The 23,854-nt window shown below is 40.7% G+C and overlaps 1 protein-coding gene across 1 annotated transcript; it reads left to right on the top strand.

Annotated features, from left to right (window-relative positions):
* The first annotated feature begins 317 nt into the window (after nucleotides 1-317).
* On the top strand, nucleotides 318-22,970 carry wnt4 (wingless-type MMTV integration site family, member 4). The gene is made up of 6 exons (XM_042406874.1): nucleotides 318-981; nucleotides 18,923-19,004; nucleotides 19,959-20,112; nucleotides 20,401-20,532; nucleotides 20,765-20,907; nucleotides 22,049-22,970. Exons 1-6 carry the CDS (start codon nucleotides 905-907, stop codon nucleotides 22,517-22,519), a joined length of 1,059 nt encoding a protein of 352 aa, XP_042262808.1. The 5' UTR covers nucleotides 318-904; the 3' UTR covers nucleotides 22,520-22,970.
* The last annotated feature ends 884 nt before the right edge of the window (nucleotides 22,971-23,854 follow it).

Raw genomic sequence — 23,854 nt, 5'->3', positions numbered from 1 at the left:
TGTGTGTGTGTGTGTGTGTGTGTGTGAGAGAGAGAGAGAGAGAGAGAGAAAGAGAGCGTGTTTATGTGTGTGTTGGAGAGGAGTGGAGGGTGGCTGGGGAGGGCATTAGTGAATGGCTGTGCTATTGCATCCTCCCAGGAGACCTCTAAAACACACACATAGTCCCGTCTATACACACACACACACACACACACACACACACACACACACACACACACACTACCTTAGCAGCGTACTAAACCCGCCTCCTTCATCCCCAAAAAACTCCCATCTCGCTGCCATACCTCTATATCCTCGCACCGCCCCTCAACTAAAGTCAGCACACACATTCTCCCCTCTGCCAGTCGCACCGAGAGACGGTGGTGTGTGAGGAGGTGCCGTGCGTATTTACGCTCAGAGTGTGTGTGCATGTGTTCGGGGAGAGTTGGGGAGCCTGCGGCGCGCTGACAGGAGAGCCCCCGCTTGAACTGAGAGTTGGACCCGGCAGCGGGTGATAAACCTTCCGAGAGGAGGAAGAACCGCCTAAGAGCTCGTAAATTTGGCTTTTATTTGACTGCTTCTCCGCGCGCTCTCCCGGTTGGCGTTAACGCGCAGCTGAGAAGGAAAGCAAACAAGTTGATTAAGAAGAAGGGTCCGATTCAGAGTTTTGACCGTATTTTTAGCATCCCTCTCTTCCCCCTCTCCCCGTCCCTTCTGAGCGCGGAGTGGCAGAGGGAGGGACGGGAGAACCGGGCGGACGGACCGTGAAGCTGCGCGCCTCCCCGGTGGATGACCCACTGGATGCGGGGACGATGGATTAACAGCCTTCACCGGACCCCGCCGCTGCTTCTTTTTCCACCGCCGACCCCCCGTCCACCTCGGGATTATTTCAGCTCTCACCGACCTCTCCTCCCTCCCTCTCGAGATGACCGAGGAATATGTTTTGCGGTGCGTCCTGATGCTCTGCTGTGCGCTCCTCTCGGCCAACGCGAGTAACTGGCTGTAAGTTGGACTCCACATTTCTAACATTGGTCCTGATTTTAGAAAGAGGACCACGGAGCACATGTCTCATGTCTTTTTCCACCTCCACTATTGTCATTCACCTGTCCTTCTTCTTCTTGCACATCTTCACATGGCCGCTCATCTTCCTCTGTCCTCTTTCTCTCCAGCTCAGTGGCCAGCTCAGGTTAATTATTAACCAGCCACACACACACACACACACGCACACACACACACACACACACTTTCTCTCGCTCCCTCACCCAGACTTAATAACTTACCAACACCGCTACATCCCCCCGCAAAGACCCTTACACAAGTGAAAACGCACATGTTCTTTTTGGAAAGGTGCAGCTTCCCGTAAAGGTGAAAATTTATATTCCTTATTGAAAATGACATAGCATTTTGCACGTGAAAGTTTTATATATGAAATTAATATATTTAATGGCAGGTGGAAACGTGACAGTAATCTTCATTTACAGCCTGAAGAAAAAAAGTTTGCAAAGTTCTTGTCAGATGGGATTTCTTTACTCATCCTGATAACCCTCATTTTGAGATCATTGTTCTTATTGTTCTTAACTATATCAGAATATTTTAGAAATTATTCAGTAGACTTTTCAGAAGATTTTTTTTAGTGCAATCTGTAAAAATGAACGCACTACATTTCTTGTAAATAGCAAGAAACTGAGCTATTATTCACCTTGGAAAACCTTCAAGGCATTGCTGAGGAGTTCACTGACACTTTCTTTTGAAAAGTCAACCAATCAAACCTCTGACCTGCATCCTTAAAACATTTTTGATAGTCCTAAATTCATATGTTTGTCATCACCAACGGGCGAGATTACAGGTCAGTAGAAAGACAGCCAGTGATGCAGTTAATATTAGGCAGGTGTGGACAGTTCAGTTGCATTCAAGCTTAAGAATTTCTTACGAAGAAAGAAAAATCTATTATAAAATTGTCAGTGCCTGAACACTATTAGGACTATATCAGTGATACTAAAATACTTAAAATACATAGTAGAATAAGACCACTATCAGCTGAATTCTGCAGGCAGACAATAAACGTTTATGAACGTTAAAAATATCTCAGAAACAGAGATATAGAATAATGAAAAGTTCAACAAGGTCACTACAAGCTCCAAGACAAATGTCGGCCCGCTCTTAAAGTGTGATGTATTACTCGTTTATTGATTTAATTCGGGGGGATGTTAGAGCAGTCAGACAGTCAGAGCTCTAAATCCCTGTTGAGGATAACACACACTTTGTAGTTGAGCTGCACAGTGCCACCTCTTCCTGGGGCCGGTCGGTTGGGTCGCGTGTGTGTGCCTGCTCTCCCGGCAGCCTGTGGGAGGTGGTTAGGTGGGTTTCTGCATTCCTCCGCAGGCTCTGCTCCATTTTCTGCTGCCATTCATTCCTCTTCAGCAAATTTACGAGCGGCGCTGATCATTTAGGGAGGACCTTCCAGTTTTCTCCCAGAGAATCAGCCTAAGGTGATATGATCTATACCTGACAATGATACTTACTGTAATATGACGCAATCACCTACTGATAAATCACTGCTATGTTCTTATTATGTATTTATAGTGTGGCTTCTGTGTAGTGAGTCTAAGTTTACCCTTATAATTGTATTCCCATTTCACTGTTTCTCCATAACACTACTCGTGTAAGATCTCTAATAGGATTACAGCCTTGTATGTTTACATCAGGATAGCGCAGCAAACGGCCCAGCTGATACTGCTGACCGACGTCATTTCATTGGATGGCGTATAAATCACAACAAGTCAAATGAAAACCTTACCAAACAGCACTGCCTGCCTTGAACTCTGTCACTGAGTGCAGGGTAATTGTGCTGTTTGGGGCTGAAGGCGTGGTGACAGCAGCACAGAGCAGGCATGTACAGGCAGGCTGTGGAGCTGCCAGTCTGCTCAGCGGGATTACACTGTTGTGAGGCTGTACGGACTGTATCTGAGTCCTCAACTCCTCAACAAACCCTCAAGCTTCAGTTTCACCTCCGCACAGCAGCAGGTACACTCAGGGGTCAAAGGATGGGAAGCAATTAGAAGAGAGTGATCATTGCTGTGACGGAACAGACAGGTGGTGGTAGCTGGACTATGTGACAAAAACCTACTGTAGAACAGAGCAGTTTACTACTATACAGCACATGATCTTATTATATTAATGATTTGGTGATCTTGATTGGTGGACAGGACATCAGGAGTGTGTATTATAGAATATTTAAGAATCCCAGGAACATCTTTTTATATTGCTGTTGTTTTTTTGTCTTCAAAATGGCAAAGGTTAACTATTTAAATTGTTGAGACAGGGAAAGATGTGTCAACTATCCTGGCCTGCACCCTTTACTCACTGTTATTTTCTGCCATGTCATTTATTTATTATGTTATGTGTTATCAGTTTTGGATTACTGTAAATCAAATATTTCAAAGTAATGAGGCAGGAAGGGTCTCATTGCATGTCTATGGATTTTTATAAATGCCCAATAGCATCACATAATAAGAATAAAACATTATTATTATTATTATTATTAGTCTATGGTTAAAGGAGTCAAAAGAGATAGATTTTAATAAAATGTTCAAAATCAAATCAGCAAAGATATACTTTTTGTCCCTAGCATGGGTCAAGCTCCAAAAATGCTGCTTTCCTACATTTCCCACAATGCCACTTCCTAACGTCTTTTCATTAAATCCTCCCGTCATGGTAAATGCCTCCATCTTTCAAACTCCGTGCCTCCAGTTTGTTATGCAGGTTCCATTTTATAAATGTGCCGTCTTTAAATACAAGGCGAGATAACCCTAATGACATCACTATGACATCATCAGGGTTGTTGTGTTTGTTTATGTATCTTGCAACTTAATTTGGATTTAGTTAATTTTTCAGTAAAGTAGATTAAAGTTTGCAGAATTAATTTTATACTAACAATGGTACATCATAAGCTGAAAATAAAACCCAGTGCTTGAAATATTGTGAGTTTGCAGCCTTTAGTTGTGTGTGCTGAGTCATGTTCCATAACACAAATCCTCAAAAACAGGGAAAACACCTGCTACTTAGATCTGACACGCAGCCACTTTTTTTTAATGTTCTGAGAGTAGTCAATCAATAGCAATTAATCAGCAACAATTTTGATTAATCAATCATGATTTCTTTAAGCAAAAATTCCAAATTTTCACTGGCTCCAACTTTTCAAATGTGAATATGTTGTTTTTCTTTGTGTTTTATGATAGTGAACTCAACACTTTTGGTTTTGGACTGTTAGTTGGACAAAACCAACAATGTGAATATCTCAGCTTGGGCTTTTGGAAATTGTGATTAGCATTTTCTGATATTTTATAGACCAAATAATTAATCAATTAATTGAAAAAAATGATCTTCAGATAAATCAATAATAGGAAATAACTTTTACCTTCAGCCCTATTTTTGTTTGATAACTGTATTACTAGCAGACGTAGACTAAAACATAATCAAATATATAACATTTCTTAAAATCTTCACTCAGTGATTGAGAATAGCTAAAATGTTTCCAAATCTCTGTTGTGCTGAGTCATGTTTTGTGCGCCCAATAGGGACCTGAATGCTACTTTTCATTAGTTTGTCTGTCATCACCCTCCTCCTCCTCCTCCTCTTCGTCTTCCTCCTCTTTCCTGGTTTTGCTGCACCTGCCCACTGCTCCAGGTCCTCCATGTGTGTGTGCGTGTCTTGTGTTTTGTGATTTTGTGATGTAAGCTGGCATCTCCGTCCACAGTGGCACACACTCAGTAATTAACACACTGACTGCAGAGGAATGGTAGCCACGCACAGTGCACCACAGACGCTCCAATACACACACACACACAAACACACACACAAACTCAGCTGAACATAATGTTAGAGAGAAAGCAGGACGGTTGTGAGAATTTAGGAATGTACTGGCTAGTAGGAAATCAAATGTAGTAGCACATTTTGGGCTTCACTTTCATCTACAGAAGAAGAAAATCAGTTGTTATACCCGTTTAAAGTTACTTATTACATTAAAGGAGTTTTACAGTGGAGGTGTGAATGTGAAGGATTCTGCTCTGTAGTGATGTGTAGCTACCCAGATGCTTTAGGTGACAACTGGGTTTAAAATAATTGGACATTAATATTTTAACACTTAACACATAAAAACAAGATTTAGAGTCTACAGCCATGCTAGCAGCACACAGCGGTGCTTTAAGCTAAATGTTGTTGTCAGCATGCTAACATGCTAACTATGAAAATGCTAACATGCTGAAGTTTAGCAAGTAAAATATTGACCGTTTTCACCATCTTAGTTTAGTATTTTAGCATGCTAATATTTGCTAATTAGCACTAAACACAAAGTACAGCTGAGGTTGATGGGAATATCTTTCATTTGCAAGTATATAATCAAAGCATTGGACAAATTAAGATTTTGGGACGAGCCAGTGGCTTACAGGTTGAAACACTAATCATGAAGTACAACATCTAGCCCTTGTTTTATCTCTTTCAACCTTTTTCCTGTCATCTCTCTACTGCCTGTAATAAAGGCATAAAAATGCCCCAAAATATATTTTCAAAAATGTTCAATTTTGATGTAATTGGTCACTCTGGAGAAAAAGATAAGGGATCACCAAAGTGATTAAAGTTCATTTCGAAGTAGACATGAAATTTCGACTAAAATCCATCCAATTATCTGTCAACCTCATGAAGGTGCTAGAGAAAAAGTCAGAGGGCCATCAAAATCAGTAGGATTCATCCTCTAGAGAATATGAACATCAGTTAAAATTTTCATGACAGTCCATCCAAAAGCATCCATTAGTTGTGAGATACTTGAGTGGTGGATCAAAGTGGTAGACCGACCAACCATCCGTGCTATCCCTGGTGCCACGCTGCTGGCATGTTTAAAATTGTGACTAATACCTCTAACTTCATCTGTTTTCTAAAGAAATGTTTTGTATTACATAGTATAGTAGTTTATATAAACAGTTTTTGTAGATAATTATTTCTAATATATCTTTAATTTTTTCTTCCATATTCTTTTTTGAAACCATATCACAAATATCTGTAAGTCATATTTCTAATATTAATACTGATTTGTGTCAAAATGTTTTCAAAAGTTACTTAAAATGTAAAAAACCTTAAACACTGACGTAAGAAACAGTAACCACAGTGGTTGTGAATAGTTACTCTCAGTCAGCACTGCTGTGGCAAAAGAAGGATTACAACTGGCACCTGTCTAAAGAAAAGACAAAAACACGAGAGCGGCTTTGCTTAGTTTTCGTATATTTGTTTAGTTAAACTGTCATGAATCTGCTCTGCAGAAAGGATTATCATCCTTATTTATTTGCTTAAGAAAGCACATCCCTTTTAAAACCTAGAAAGAGTTGAGTGTTTGCTTTTTAAACACACTTCACCTTCAGTAAGCAGCAGTGCTGTGTGCTACTGTCCATAGCATGATGCAAACGATACAACAGAAAAGCTACTATGATTTTAAAATCTGGCTGTCTTGTTCATCCCCTGTTCATGTTACAGCTCACTAAACTACTGAACAGTAAGGTGTTACTCATATCCTAGAAAGCTCTAACAGCATGTCATTGATATTCATTTATATCATAACACACACAGTGGTCCTTCTCTCAGTTTCTCTCTCTTTCTTGTCTTCAGTTTCTTTGTATGTGTGTGATTGTGTAAGTGTGTGTATACTTTGGTGTGAACATACATGTATATGTCCTGGATAACCATGGTGAGGTGCTAAAGAGATGGCAGCTGATGGGTAACCAGAGAAAGCAGAGACCTTGGCATTGCGGTACACGCTGGCGCCTCACACTTCTTTCACACACACACTCTCTCTCTCACACACACACACACACACACACGAGTGTGATGAAGCTATGGCATGTTATTTCAAGCCCTCTTGTCACCGTAGTATGTACAATTATTGTGATACACTTGGAGCCATGGGGGAATCGCTCAGGATGACCAGATTACTGGCAGGACAGCTCGGGCTGACGAGGAAACACCAGGCTCGCTGAAAGATGAAAGACAGTTCTGGCAGATCCACAGGGAGGTGCTTTCAGGAGACATAAAACACCCTCTGACGGCCATGCCGGAGGGCTCGTGCTCCTGGGCAACAATGGCTGTGAACAGCTGATTGCATTTCTAAATGTACACTACAGCCAGTGGTGGAAGAAGTACTCCGATCCTTTACTTAAGTAAAAGTAAAATCACTATTTGGTGGAGCTGTTAACAACTCACATCTGAAATGTGACCCCGACTACACACTGCTTTTTGTAAGACGTTAAAAGCCAAAAAGGTTGGAAACCACTGGTTTCATCTTTAACAATGTGTTGTATTTTAAAAGCTTGTTATATTATCCATTGTGTCAAATCTTCATCTGAAAAGTAACTAAAGCTGTTAAATAAATGTAGTGGAGTAGAAGTATAAAGTAGCATCAGATGGAAATACTCAAGTAAAGCACAAGTACCTCAAAATTGAACTTAAGTACAATACTTGAGTAAATGAAATGTAAATGTGAGATTCTACTCAGTAGTTATGAGGTGAGAACCATGTTGAAAATGTATTCTAACTTCATACACAGAGAGTGCTTTATACATGCAAATATGTGTGTACAACACACAGTTTACACACGTGTGTTAACTGTGTAAATAGTAAGTAGGAGCATATGGTGCATGTCCAAACCCGCCCGCCTTGCATGAACGATGTCAATTTTACAAGCAAGCTTATCTTCTTATCTCTCCAACTAGATGTGAAAATAAAAAAAGCATAAATTAGTCTTTGACACAGTAGAAAAGCCCTGTTCATGCAGAGATATGGAAGCAAATCAGATTCTTTTCAGTTTATGGTTTCATGAACTTTTTATCCTACCAGTGGACCATAACAATAAGAGATCAAATCATTAGCCTGCAGTCTTTTAATGAGTTGTCTAATATCTTTGCCAGTTTATTATTGTAAAGCCTTCCTGTTCACTTGCTCGGTTTGCTCATCTGTCATCAGACACTCAAAACTCAAATTGCATATTACAACCTATCCCAACTAAATTTCCTCAGGGAACCTTCTGCTGAGTCTTTTCTGCTTTATATTACTTCCACTTATAATAGGCCATAATAAAAATATAAAATAATATTCCCTCAAAAAAATCATAGTATATTTATATATGTATATATATATAGGAAATGGGAGATTAGAAATATGTCAGTAGTTATTGCATTTATATTGAGGATATACTGTATATATCTTCAATATAGATATGCAATACCTACTGACATATTTCTAATCTCCCATTTCCTTCCAAGTGAATTTACATTTCAATGCAGCTTTTAGCTCCTTTTAGCTTGAGTTTTGGTTATTCAGCCTACAGATAGGCTGTATGGTTGAGTCTCACTGCTCTCATAAATGTAAAAACATAGGCCGCCGTTTCCAGCAAACAAGCTCAGACAAGCGTGTACCCGAAGTAAACAAGCGGCTGGTGAAGAAATATGAAGTTCTAAGAAGCAGATCATTGTCCTGAGGACTTGCTGAAGACAAAAACGTAAGAGCTAAAAGGACTTGTCAGGTGTTTCAGGAGACTGAAACAGGATGATAATGTTGCTAACTTGATAATCTGATGCTACATCAGGTCTTTGTCTCTGTGAGTTTGCTTTGTCTCTTTGACCCCCTTGTGGTCAAAAATGCAGCTTAAGAAATGTTTATTCTCATAAATTGCAAATTTAGTCATGTATATTATTATACAATCATGATGCACCATGCCCTTTTTTGTTTTGGAATAGGAATTAAATACCATGCTGTTATCATCTAATGTTTTCAACTGATGGAAAACCCATCAAGGTAAGAGTTAATACACTGTTACTGTTACCCCTCAGCTAATACACAGTACCTTGCCCTGTAATTCTCTAAAAATGGACAAACTGACAGGGGTGGATCTGAGGGATCAGGGGACACTGGCCCCCACTGGAATCTGATCGGCCACATATCCATTGAGGCAGAACTCACCAGATTTTCAAGCTAGCTGCTGGCTAAGACTTATGCAAGTTTTGAAGCTTGTTGAATACAAACTACTTTCTTTTCAAAAAATTGGTTGAAATGACAGGATGCTTACATTTTTACTATCTACTAGTATGTGCTAGTTATTTGCTATTTTTAAATGAAAACACCAGCAACATGTTTCAATTTTCCAGAAAGTCATGAAAAAAACTCCATAAGAAAAATACATTGAGAATTACATGCAAGTTAAACAGAAGCTAAAGGCTCCAGTATAGTATAGCATCTACTCCATCAGAAGTGCTTGATGGATAGTCAAACACCTTTCCAACATCGGAACTAGGGGGGCTGCGTATGACCATTTCTATGACTCTCCGAAACCAACAATGCGACAATCACACCCACTTCACGCCATGATTGGCCAGCCGTGTGGAGGTGAGAAAGTAAGCAGGGTTGGAACTTCTCTCTCGAGTTCTCATTTTGATCTGTGACACAACTATTTCCAGCACTATGAATTCCTTCCATTAGAGACTATCTGAAAACGTGCATCATTATCCCCATATTTTATTTTCAGTCTGCCTTTGAGTGTGGCCATTCGGGATAGCTCTAAACACTTTTTCCTTCCCTCATGGTCAGACAATACATCAAATGAACTAGTTCTTTTATTGCATAACCTGGTCCTAATGTGGACGTTGTTAGAATAAAGCTTGAAAAGCACCTGACTGAAACAGAGGCACTGTTGCGTGTTCCGCAAACTTAACTGTTTAGTTGATATTTTACCACTACTGTGATGGTGTCATGTTTTTTTTTAATAAATAAAAAAAATCTCCTAAATGTAATATAATAATAATCTATAATCTGTACATGTATATATAGTAAAGGCAGCAGCCCCCACCCCTTTCAAAATGTTGGAGACATACCCCTCTAAACACATGATGTTTTACAGAGATGTAGAGACTTGCTTGCTCAAAACTGATATGATCATGCATGCCTATCATCTTTGTACAACCACCCCTGACAGCACAAAAACCATTACGCCACTTTGGTGCTATGATACATTTGTATCAGCTCACTTTACCTAAACACAGAGATGGTCACAGGTACACAACAGAGGAATCAGCTGCAGTCAAGTCCTGCATTTAGAAACAATCAGCTGTTCACAGCTATTGTTTCCCAAGAGCTACAGACCTCCGACATGGCCACCAGAGTGTTTATTACATCACCTGAGAGACCTTTATTGTTGGATGAGGCTGGTGTGCATGGACATTATACACATACACACTAGATGGTTCCTAGTCTTTTGGGGCCCCGGCACTAACACCAGGAAGGAGGTTAATATCATGGCTTTTATTGCCACTTTTCCCAAATGTGTGTAAAATGTTAGTGTGTGTGTGTGTGTGTGTGTGTGTGTGTGTGTGAGGGTTGTGGTGTTGGCAGAGCATGTTATTTTTAGGGGGAAATGAGCTCTAGTGGAGCCAGCAGCATATAAATACACCCAGACATACGCATGGACACACATATACACACACACACACAATACTATAGGAGCACGAGTCACTCGCTGTGCAGTGACTTTGTTAATTGAACTCCATTCTCAGTCATCATGTGTTGAAATCTCCTCAAGATGCCTCAATCAAATGGTTTTCATTCTCTCTCTCTCCTGCAGCGTTTTCTCCTCTCATCACTTCACCGTCTCCCTGCTTTGCTTCCACGTTTTCGTCTCTCCTTCACTGTCTGACTCTTAAATGATTCCCTCTTCCCGCTTACATCCTCCCTTCTTATCTTTCATTCTTTCCATTGAAGGTGCTGTCTCCCTCCTACATTTATTTTCTGTCTGTGTCACTGAAAACATACTGAGAGCAAGGCTATTTTCAGTATTATGACTCAAAATTAGGTCCATGTAGTCGTTCATACCCTCACACCCACCCATTATTACCACCACCACCCTAACATTCCTGAGCCAACTACTGAATATCAGCAGGGCTTTGTTTTTCATTTCGATGTTTTCCTTCATATGAGGAGTTTTATTCCTCGGGGAGATATTCATCATTTGAGAGGTTATGTGTTTTTTACTCCTGAGAAAGAATGACAGATAGCATATTACTTGAGTAAATGCAGGCTCTCATTCAAAGCGCATATTATATTTAAGGCCTTTTATTTTTATATTAACTTTTTTTTCAATAGATTTCTATCAGATCACCATACATTTACTGTAATATTTGATTTTAATATTCCATCTGTAATATGAGATCAACAACATGTGTTCAAGGTGCAGATTAATTCCTGGATGTTTCCACTAACACAAGACCCTTGCAGTTTGCAAATAGACTGTATGATTCTGTGATCCCCAAACTACGTTTAATGACAGTGGTGGTGAACTACTGTCTGTGTTTATATTTTATTACATAGCACCAAGCTAGTGACTTTTCAGCCATCCCTGGTTGGTCTTTTGTCCACGAGCTGGTCAAAATGCAAACACACAATGAGGATTTTATGTAGATTTATGAAAGTATGATTTATTTCATGGCACAGAGACTCATGGCTTTTACTTTCCCTTTTTTTTCCAAAGTTGAAATCTACTGTTAGCAGCTGATAAAACTGGACAAAATTTAATTGAAAAGTTTTTTGTTTTTTTTATAACCTTTATTTTAATGGTGTTTGATGACTATATTTTCACCATATAGCCAGTTCTATGGGATCTCCTGGACTGTTTTCTTAGCAAAAATGCTTAAAAAGTGAAATCCCTTACAGTCTCAGTGCTTCCTGCATCGATAAAGAATGCTGGCATTTGGACTTGTAAGTAATAACACATCCTTATATCCTCAAATAATGAACAAGAAAGCGGCCACGGCATGAAGCAGAGTATATTATCTTTTACATTAGGACACGCTGGAGTGTATTATTACACTTATAACACGGACACCTAGCAAATACACCTGAGAGAGAAACTTAGCCTGTGTTTAATTTTATCCAATGGATAACTTTGTTTTAGCAGTGATAGTGAAGTTTTAATAGCAAGAAGAAGAAGTACCGTTGCTATGGTTACCATCAGTTTAATACACATTCTTCACTTATTAAGAATAATGGACACTGGAACTACATTTGAGATGTCCCAATGTATGATTTAATCCAATCAAAAACTAGTATTATGTATAGACATAAAATTGCTTTAGCATAATAATTCAGTGGTGATTCAACATGGTGAAACTTTACATCATTTATTTTCAGTATTGGGTCACTTCATTAAGCATTAATGCAACAACTCACATTAAAGTATCTTTGTAATTGAGAAGACCAGACTGTAAGTCACAATCATTAATTCAGTCTATCTTTAAGTAATTCTATGTTAATCCTGTAGCAGCTCTACAGTAATTATAACCCTTTAATACAACAGCAGAGCAGTGTCAGACCCACATTGAACCCAGGTCAGGAACAGGGTCATAAAACTATATTTATAACATGTATTGATCCATTCAGACCAACCTGAAACATGCTTTTAACCCAGGTCACTATTTGCCTGGGAAGAGATATCAAACAGCTCATGCTGATCATTTGAAATGAACTTTAATACAAAACACTCTACACTGCTTTCATGCCCGTCATTTTGCGCAAGCTGATTTCTATTTTCTGAAATGATTAATGTCTTTTTGTGCAAGTAAAATTCTTTTAAAACTTGTCGTGACTTCAACGTGAAAGCTGAAACGACAAACTTGGCTGTTGTCTGCCTCTGTGTTGATGTCTGAAAGCTTCAGTCTTTTGTTCACTCGATGGATTTCATTAATAATTCTGAGAGCTAGAATTCAGACGTCAGCTGCAGCAAAGAAAAGCTGGGAGTCAGTGTGCTTACCGCTTAAGGACACTTGCTGTCTGACACGGGAACTGACAGGTTCAGAGGTCAATATATGGTTAACAAGGTTCAGTGCAGAGGTTAGGTTGGTTTTCACTTCAGATCCTCTGACAAATAAGCAGTCAGGTCTGATGTCAGTGTCTTTTGATGTTTAGAGATGTGTTTTTATGCTATGAGTTACAGACATGGCAAACACATACATTGAAGGGTTTTGCTTATGTTACTCAGATCTTTCAACTTAGAAGATTTCTGGTTTCTAGAAATACAAAAAATCCATATTCCAAGTTCCAACTTTGTTAGAAATACAGCATAAGCATTTACTGTGTTATGTAACTATATCCTGAGATTAGTTTCATGAATGTTGAAAAACTATATACATAGGTTTATTCTTTCCTTTCTGTTTTTCCATTTATATGTATTTTAAGCGCTTAACCAGTTGTTTATTCAGAGCAAACACAATGAATAGACTGAGGTTTCCTCTTAAGAACACTTAGAAACACATGACTACAACAAAGAACCTCCAGTCAGGATCATCTCTCAGGACAGTCTGAATATCTAAAGCCACCAGCAGTGCCAAACAGTGTTCAGGAGGTAGGAAGTTGAGCTCAGTGCTGTACTGTAGTAAGGTGTCTGAATGTAAACTGAGAGAACAGTGCCCTCTACAGGTCCCAGTATGTTTCACATACTGTAGGTATCCACTGCTGAGGGGACAGGGAGGGTTAGCTCAGGTCACACCAGTCACACTTGTCTTTACAAGCACTGGCTCTCTACCAGCAGGATGAAATGTAAAATATGACTTGTTTGTCTTTGTGAAAGTGAGAAAGTTCAGTTCTCTTCATTGCACTTTATCGGCCTAAAACTAAAGAAAAATATCTCCAGTGCATTCAATAAAAAGCATAGCAGTGCTGCTCTTTCATTTACTGTGTACAGTGTCCGCGCCTCACTAGAAAAGACGTTTCTTAGATTCTTTCTTGCAGCTCTCCTCCTTGCATTTCCCATCCATGCTATATTTACTTGTCACTGTGTACCTCTGCTGTGTACTCAGTGCTGGAAAGGCAAACATGAGGGTATTTTCATATAAATACACATTAGAGATGATGGATGCGCAGAGAGTGTGCTACAGTTTGCAAGCATTTGTGTCATTTTGTGTGTGTGTGTGTGTGTGTGAGAGAGAGAGAGAGAGAGAGAGAGAGAGAAGTTCACTGAAGCACATTACTGTCATCCAGATGTGTCCGGCTTCTGTACCCCCCCCCCCCCCCCCCCCCCCCCCTCCTCTGCTTTTCCTCTTTTCTCTACTGTGCATCCATCCATTCATAAAAAGAAGAAAATATCTAACAGTCAATTCAGTATATAAAACTGAACGGTCATGCATATTTCAGTCAGGAAATGAGTGCTGTGCTACGGGTGCTTTGTTCTATACGTAAAAAGATGGTTTCACAAGGAAATTTTGATTCAACTACAAAGAATATAAAGATAAAGCCAGAGGATGGTATATGGTTGGAGGATCTTACCAGCATGTCAATAAAAAATTCTCCTGCCTTTGTCAGAACTACCTGTCTCTGAAAAATCCAGCAGATTTTTTGTATCTGTATCCATTCTCTCTTTGATTCAAGAGAATGCAGGGTCAAACTGCAAACAGAAATTTACCACTTTAATGTTGCATTGCTCATGATCAAATGTACATAACATGCAGGAGACAACTCAGAAAGACAACCTCTATCAAGTCACAGGGAGTCAATAGAAATGGTGAAAACATTCAAAAATAACTTCAACGTTTGTAATTCCTATGCACACTTCAAGACAGCGGTTCAAAGGTGATTTTGCATGGTGTTGTAACATTTCTACATTAGCCTTTATTTCCTGTCTACAGATAACAACCTGCGTCATAAGTATCTTCTCTGTTTAGAATTATCTCTTATTTTCACTTTCAGCCTCCCATGAGGCTGTGGGGGGCTCTGGGTGGGAGGTATGGAGCATTCCACCTGGACTGTGGTGCGTTCGCAGGCCGCTGCATGTTTGTGTTGCATTACACATCGCAGCCTTCACAACACCACTGGCTCCACTGGGCTTAGGCCCCTGGGATTTCAGCACGCAACCACCAGAGGCCAGAGAGAGAAGAGAGAGGAGGGAGAGGAATGAAGATGAGATGTGGGATGATGGTGTGTGTGTGTGTTTGTGTGTGTGTGTGTTGCTCTGTCCTTCTACGGGTTGACTCCTCTGTCTCCTTGTTGAGGTGTTTTGTTAACCTCGTCTGTGGGAAGCAAAGAGTATACAGAGCAGAATGAACAGATAAAGAGAGAAAATGCTGAAAACACACACACACACTCACTCAAGGCCTACGCCGAATTTATCCCACGCATGCATACACACACAAAATCACAAAATCACCTGAATAACAGCTCATCCAATGTTTATTAAATGTTTCCAGGGTGAATGTCAGGCCAGTGGGATGCCATCCAGCTGTTCGTGTCTGTGTGTGTGGGGCGCTGCCCGTCAGAGGAGTAGGTTTCTGTTGTTGTCTTGCATATTCACCATGAGTTGTTTTTATCGCTGTTTGATGGTCTCCCAGCTGGATGCCTGGACCTAAACGCAGCGCCCAGCCCAAGGCTATGCCAGACAACAAAGAGGGATCAAACGCCACACATGGATTTGATGAAAGCCTCGCAACTACAATCGAGCAAGCAGAGCAGGGCAGAGCTGAGCTGGACTCGGTCCACAGCGGGTGGAGCAGGACCTGTAGATTAGGGGAGAGAAGTAACCTCACAGAGAGCTCGAGGACAGACAGCAGGATCAAGGAGACTCCTAGAAGTTTATATTTACTGCAACGCAATTCAATTCATAGAGGTTTTGAAAATGACTATATAATCATCAGGTCTTGTTCTCACCACTCCGTCTTCCACATTTGATAGACAGACAGTTACATGTTTTCATACCAGTTTCCTTCATGGTGAAATGACTCTCAGAGAACTTCATGGCCCAAGTCTTTCATTACTTCCTAGTTTGTTAATAAGAAACTGTGTAACATTTGAAAGTTGAAATAATATATTCCTTCTCTTACACTCATACACAGCAAAATACAATCTTTGTCAGTTCAATGCTTCAATGTAATGCTTGCTGCTAAAGCATTACTCTATATGACCTGTAGCTTCTTGTGGATAATATTAGCAAACTTTATGTATTATAGTGTAACTGACATTTCAGTTTCAAGTCAATTCACCAACTTTATGACACTGCTCTACTTGTGCTATTGTGTGAACACCTAATGAATGTAAGTCCAATATTCACTCATCTTTTAGCCCTATTTTGGTCTCCATCAACTCTTGAGGGAAATATCTGGCTCTTGAGCTGCTAAATGCTCCACTATGTTCACCAGCCAGTCGCTAACTTTGTCCACTGTTCTAAATGCTTTGTGGAGCTGAGGCGAACTGCAAAAGCATGTGGTACAAGCTTTCACACTACACATGATGATATAATCTATTGTTTAGCGCAGCTTTAAACAACATGTTGGGAGTTCATGACAGGAACACTTTGCAGATGCTTTGATGAAGGACGGTGGTGTTTCTTAGGAAATGGAGTCAACCTTAGATCACCTCCGAGGGTGGATGTGAGCGGATGTAGCTGAGATGTTGTGGAGTGGCAGAGAGCGGGGTTATCACAGCGATGAGTGCTAAATACTGACACTGTCTGGATGGAGAGAGAAGAAGAAGGTCATCAAAGAAGCACAGAGAGAAAGATTATCTGGACTGTTGAGAGGAGGAGATGAGAGGGTGGATGGAGAGGAGGAGCTGTTTGACCTATCAGGCTTCTGGAAGGACGATATGCTAATTATACCACCACATAGTAATTCTGTAAATCTACCACTTCTTTCAACACAGTTTCTTTCACTACTTTTAATACCACTGCTAATACTTCTATCTCTTTTTTGCCATACAAAGTTCATGAAGGTTGAGAGAACTGACATGTAGCTTACAGCCCATCCAGACATCATAAAAAGTCTGAGAAAATGACATCAACTTCAAATTTATAACAGAAACCCTGCAATGCAAACTGGGGATGTGAAGTTTGAGAGACGTGAGAGACGCTAATGAGTTGCATTGTGGTGTGGCACAGCGTTCTTAGTGTGTATGTTCAATTTTGTGCACACATCCAGTGTTTTTGGAGTTTGACCCATACTAGGGACTAAAAGTCTGGATATTTCAGCCTCTGCTGCATCACTTTTTATCGTTCTTTTAAAAATCTCTTTCCTGCCAGTCCACAAACTTTATAGAAGTACAACACTTAATTGTTGGAGCACCCCTTTAAAGCTCTGTCAATAATCTGACAGCAAAATTCTCCTCAATCTCGATCTGTGCCACGGCTTGATTGAGATGGGCATACAGGGCTTTGCAGAGGTATGTGCGGTCTTGGGAATTCATAAGCCAAGACTCATAAAACGAGCTTGAGAAACCTTAAGGAAAAAACATGTCTACTCATATGGAATAATAGCCAAAAAGTTCATTTTGTTGGAATTTGCCTTTATTAATGTCCGTTTTGATATTCAAACTCTGTCCACTATGGAGGAGGCTGCAAATACTGAATCCATTCCTTCATGTTAACATAGTAAGGTAATCACAGTCACTGCACACTTACTTAGCACGTATTTTCTCTCTACCTGTAAGTGAAATGAGAAGATCAATATCAAAGTCTGTGCATTTTGGTACAGAACTGGAGTCAGGGTGTGGTTAGCATAGCTTAGCATAAGGACTGGAAGCCTAGCTCTATACAAAATTTGAAAACATACTGACCATCACTTATATTTCTAATCAATTACTATTTTAAATATAATTAGTTCAATCGGGTTGCCAGATATAGTCAGCCTGCACAGGTTTTGATTTTGGTCTTTGTACAGGCATGATGATACCAAATCTCACAACCTCAGACAGAACGCAAGGCACAGTCACTCTGCCCAGTTGTTATTCACCAAGAAATAGTTCCAGTACATAACTAAAACCCCAAATTGTCGTTTGACACATCTGTTTGAGTGAGGATTAAATAAACACAATACCACATGTTAATTAGTGAGCTTTAGAGGTGATGGTAAATGTTTTTTCACTTTGGACAGAGCCAGGCTAGCTGTTTCCCCTGCTTCTAATCTTTATGCTAAGCTAAGCTAATCACTCCATAAATTAATTGATTTGTTTTGTTTAAGTCATTTTGTTTTCCTGCCAGCTCTATTAAAAAAGTGTGTGGAACACTGAACAAAACAGGTCAATTAAAAAAAATCCAAAATATTAAAGTGATTCCACTTTTTACAATGTAAATAAACGTATTTCTTTGAATTGAGTGTTTTCAGGAGTAATCTGTCTTTTTGTGCCTCGTTTGAAGATATTAGCATTTGTTTCTAGACTGAAACAAGTGAAATTGCAATGGAAACAAGGAGTTATCTCTTTCCTTTGTTTCAGGGAAATGTTTAAGACTCAACATGCAATCAGATGACGTATAAGGAGCCTTTGAGCGGTGTAGACAGTACATAATCAGGGCTGCTGCCTCTGTGTGACACTCAGTGCCAACTTATGAGAAAGCCTATTTCTGTAAGGTGCAGCTGGGCCTGGAGATATGAGACTGAAGTGAGGTGAGGTGGGTGTGTGTGAGGGTCAGGACATCCAGACCGATGTCATTTTCTCACACATTTTAGATTGTGTGTGTGTGTGTATGCAGTATATCTCCATGACCTGTCTGGCCTGGAGGTGGTGTGTGTGATAAACCACTTTCCCTCCTCTCAGTGTCCTCACAATCAGACATTTATCCAAAACATTCCCACAACGTCATGGGAACCAACCCTCCCTACACCAGCTCTGCTTCATCTGACTGGTGGTTTTGAGGAAAACTACCGACTGAAATCCAACTATCGCTGGTTGGGCTGTAACCATAAACAAGTGACACCATGATGGAAGTCATGTGTAGCTTGAATCCTTCAGATTCAGTACTTTTCAAATCTTTTTCACCTGGATGCTCCGTGCCTCCCCTCATGTTATCTCAGGCCACATGTCAACATTGACTTCATCCTTATACTACACCTTGTACTACTGCACATTAAAGAAGTCCTGTTGTGTTTTCTTTTTCTGTCAGGTACCTGGCCAAGCTGTCGTCAGTAGGAAGCATCAGGGATGAGGAAACGTGTGAGAGGTTACGAGGCCTCATCCAGAGACAGGTACACCTTTAAACTGCTGACAATAATGACTTTATAATCATAGATGTACGTGCACCATTCTTTTCACAGTAAAACACAATGAACACAGACACACACAGCTATAAACACAAGTCAGTGAGACTCCTCCAATACCTGTGGAAGGTTTTATCCCGTTAGCAGAAGCACCTGTGTGCAGTCTCACTCTTCAGTCATGGTCTGAAAGTCTTTTTGAAATCGGCAGTTTCTATTTTCAGCAGGAAGCACAACTTTTGGAGTGATGAGGGAATAAAATTTGGGGTGAAAACCAGTGTGCTTTAGGTAAAGGTGTGAGCACACCTGTATATAGAGCTGAACTATGAGGACACACTTCATCTTTGAACTGGGTAATTCATAATGTGAGGAAAAGCTTCCCAGTTATTAAATTATCAGGAGTCATCATCATCAACATTACATTCAAAGTACAGCATTAAATTCATACACACAAGAAGAAAATAATATAAACGTATTCTTAGAATGCTGTTCTATATTTGAGCCTTTAAGAAGACGATTTTTGGTCAAAACTTTGTCATGTCCATGCAGAATAAAATAAATATTGGGAACAAGTTAGCAGTGAGCAGATATTTTTCTAAAACCTTTTTATGCATTTTATCGTCACTCAGCTTCTTTTTTTTTTTTTTTGATGTGCAAGTGTCTTCTGATGATTCCCTCATTTTATAAAATCTTGGTACTTTGCATTGAAAACCAGTAAAAACCTAAATGAATGAGCCATTGTTGTGAAACTGACTTCTCTGGCAGGTCTTATTTAGGAATTCCACAATGTTACCACAATTAATTTAATAATGGCATATCAGTGTCTGAATAAACAAGTGAATCTTTTTTTTTTTCCAGGATAAATATAGTGAACACATTCAGTATTTTAGTTAGTATCTGGACGCTGTATGTGGCTGATGTAGATCCTGTGTGTCTCTGCTCCAGGTTCAGATCTGTAAGCGCAGTGTGGAGGTGATGGATGCTGTGCGTCGTGGTGCTCAGCTGGCTATAGACGAGTGTCAGTTCCAGTTTCGCAACCGTCGATGGAACTGCTCCACTCTGGAGACCATGCCTGTGTTTGGCAAAGTGGTCACACAGGGTAAGATAATACCCTCCAGTCATTCCTGTCATCAATTACATACCAACAAGTGTTCGCACACAGTAAAGAAGATGATACGATAAGCTGATTGATACTAAAACAAGTTTATAAGTCAACCTTTCTACCTGTATACATTTCACTTCACTTCAAAACTGTCCATTAGTATTGCCTTCAATACAGTCTTTATCTGTATACAAACTTTTTGCCATTGAGAATGAACAGCTCTTTTCAGTTGCATAGTGAAACAACATGACTGTGTGTGTGTGTTTGTCTTTTTGTGTGTGTTAGGCACCCGTGAGGCAGCCTTTGTGTATGCCATCTCAGCAGCCAGTGTGGCGTTTGCGGTCACAAGGGCCTGCAGCAGCGGAGAGCTGGAAAAATGTGGCTGTGACCACAATGTGCATGGAGTCAGTCCAGAGGGTAGGTCTCTCTCTCGCTCTTTCACACAAACGCACACACATGCAAAGGAAACAGAAGAAACAACCGATCAAGTGTATTTCAATGCAAAACTTTTTATTTCATTTTGAAAAGACCAGATTCCCTTGGTAACATATTAATTATGCCATCTTGTGGCTGAATATTGTAGTAGTATTTATGTTTGAAGGCCATACAGATAACCTCCACCTGTCTCTATCTCTACATCTTGTCATAGGGTTCCAGTGGTCGGGCTGCAGTGACAACATTGCTTACGGAGTGGCCTTTTCTCAGTCCTTTGTGGATGTTAGAGAAAGGAGTAAAGGCCAGTCCTCCAGTCGAGCTCTCATGAACCTGCACAACAACGAGGCTGGCAGGAAGGTAACTCGCTGCTCTGCCTTCCTGTCGTTTTGAACCAAGTCACATGCAAGAAAAATGTCACATGTGAATAAAGTATCCATTTCACTAAACACGCCAAATACTGTGATGCAAGCTTAGTTTATTAGAAATGATTGAGATGTACGTTGTTGTGTGCTGATTAAAGCAACTGGAAGTTTACAAGAGCAGCAACACTGAGAAGAATGAAAATACAGATAGAATGATTTAAACTATAAAGTAAAGTGATACATTAAGTCAAGTTTCAAGTTCTTTGAGATAATTAATCGTTCAAGACAAGTGCAAGTCAAGTCCCAAGTCATTTGAATTAAGTCCATATCAAGTCTCAAATCATTCAAGACAAGTCCAAATAAAGTCTCAAGTCATTTGCGATAAGTCCAAGTCATGTCTCGAGTCATTCAATAAAGTCCAAGGCAAGTCTCACGTTATTCAAGCCAAGTCCAAATCATGCTCTATGTCATTTGAGTCAAGTCCAAATCAAGGCAAGTCAAAACAACTGCATGTCAAGTCAAGTCTCAGGTCTTCAAGGACTTGAGACAAGTCCAAGTCAAGTTTCAAGTCTGTTAGAACAAAATTTTAAGTCATTTCCATTTATTGGAAATCAAAGTCAAAAGCCTTTATGATCAAATGTTCAAATCAGTCGAGTCTGTGAATGTTGGAAGATAAAATGGCAGAGCATTTCAACATTTTCATTTCACATCTGTTAATGTTGTGTTTTACATAACTGAGAATGATGTGTTTTACATAACTCATGACATGTCCTCTCATTGCCTAATTAATTAAATATTGGGGCTTTGTAAGGTTTGCATGTTACTGGTGATTTATAAATTTAAACTTGACACTTGAAAGACGTAAGTATTTAGGCAATCAGATCTAAAGTCTGTAAAGTCTCCAGCAGTCAAGTCAAAATCCTGTCCCAATCTGTGTTATTTAAGAGTCTGACTCGATTCTGAGTCTCGAGTTTACAGCTCTGGTAGTAATAGAACATTTTGTTATAGTTTTAACTGTGAGCACAAACACATTTTTCTTTAGTTTGAGAGCCAGTCTTTATGAATGCGATGCATTACTGTCATTGCCGTTTTTCAAGTTCTGTCAGCTAATTAAAGGTTCTTTGGCATCTCTGCAGGCCATCCTGTCCCACATGCGTGTGGAGTGCAAATGTCACGGCGTGTCAGGCTCGTGTGAGGTGAAGACCTGCTGGAAAGCCATGCCGCCCTTCCGCAAGGTGGGCAACGTCATCAAGGAGAAGTTTGACGGTGCCACTGAGGTGGAGCAGCGCAAGGTGGGCACCACCAAAGTCCTGGTGCCTCGCAACTCCCAGTTCAAACCTCACACGGACGAAGATCTGGTCTACCTGGAGCCTAGTCCAGATTTCTGCGACTATGACCCGGACACGCCGGGCATGCTGGGCACAGTGGGCCGGCAGTGTAACAGAACCTCAAAGGCCATCGACGGCTGCGAGCTGATGTGCTGCGGTCGCGGCTTCCAGACGCAGGAGGTGGAGGTGGTGGACAGGTGCAGCTGTAAGTTCCACTGGTGCTGTTATGTCAGATGCAAAAAGTGCCGCAAAATGGTGGAGATGCACACTTGCCGGTGATGGGAGTGAGGGGCACAGAGGGCACTGCTGATGGACAAAACAAACGCCCCACACTCCTGCTCAATTACCAAGGCCAGAGGGAGCAAGGAGGACTTGTGAAGCTCTTTCTTCTCCTGCTTGAAACCACCCACCCCTCCCACTACTGGTCAACGGAAACAGACTGAGTGGCTAAGAGGTCAAAGGTCATCCTACTCATTTTAATGCCACCGTAATGGATATCAGTAGATTATGCATGGGATTTCCTACAAAGCTACAGAGGCAGTTTGTTTCTTCTCAAGTAGAGAGCATCTTTCACTTTCTGTCTCCCTCCCTCACTCTCATATTTGGTTTGTCATTGTTGCTTCTTATTTTTGTAATGTTTAACTTATTTGTTGAGACTGAGGAGATTGACGGGGGGTGGACCTAGAAGGCGGGGACGGATGAGTGGAGATAATAGGGGACAAACTGGACCCATGGGTGGGCAGATGGGCGGGTGGGGTTAAGGGGTTGGGGTGGGGTCAAGAGGAGGGTTGTTCGCCCTCTGTCCTTGCTGCTGCTGCTGCTGCTTCAGGGACTCGTTTGGAGTGCTGGATGTCAAAAAGGGAGAGTCTGTCAGAGGACGGACTCCAACAACGAAGAGGAACGTGTCGCAGACAGACTGTCTGTGATTTGCTTCCCAAGTATACATGGCTGTGCTGCGCTGAGGTTCAGTTGCTGTTGAGTCATTTATTTTGCCCCCTGCAATGCCCTGAGGCTGCTCCACTCACACACAGGATGATGGAGGAGGATGATGATGGACAGGTGAAAGTCACTGTCAGCTCCTTCCTGTCTTTTCTGTAGGCCCATCGCACTGGCAGGTGATGGGCATCAGACACAAAAAAACACACACATAGCCAGCAAACATTGCTCCAAAATGAAACCTGTATTTATCCACAGCTGCTACATGCAACTGGAAACCAGAAACCTTATATCAAAACAGGTTCCAGATCCGATTTAATATGATTTGTTATCATTTCATATTGTGAAAATCTTGCGTGCTCATTTGGATTGATGTTGATCTTGGCCTCCTCCTGCACGTCATAGTCTGTCAAATGCTAGTGGGCTTAATGCAAACACGAGTAAACACACAGAGACATGCATGCTACGGCAAACACACGTAATGTAAACACACACAAAGGGGTCTGCCAGAGGGTTGCCGAGCATGTTCACCATGCATGATGACTGAAGCACTTTCTCTCCAAGCGCACATAGAGCCCTCGCCCCACAGCAACAAACATCCGACCGCATATTCATTTTCCCCGTTCTTCACACACAAACACACACAGTTTCCCATGCCACTGTCAAGACTGTATTGTT

This window comes from Thunnus maccoyii, chromosome 3 (genome assembly GCF_910596095.1).
Source record: "Thunnus maccoyii chromosome 3, fThuMac1.1, whole genome shotgun sequence".
Taxonomy (NCBI): Eukaryota; Metazoa; Chordata; class Actinopteri; order Scombriformes; family Scombridae; genus Thunnus; species Thunnus maccoyii.
Note: the sequence above shows the minus strand (reverse complement) of the source record. Positions and strands in the feature narration are given on the sequence as shown.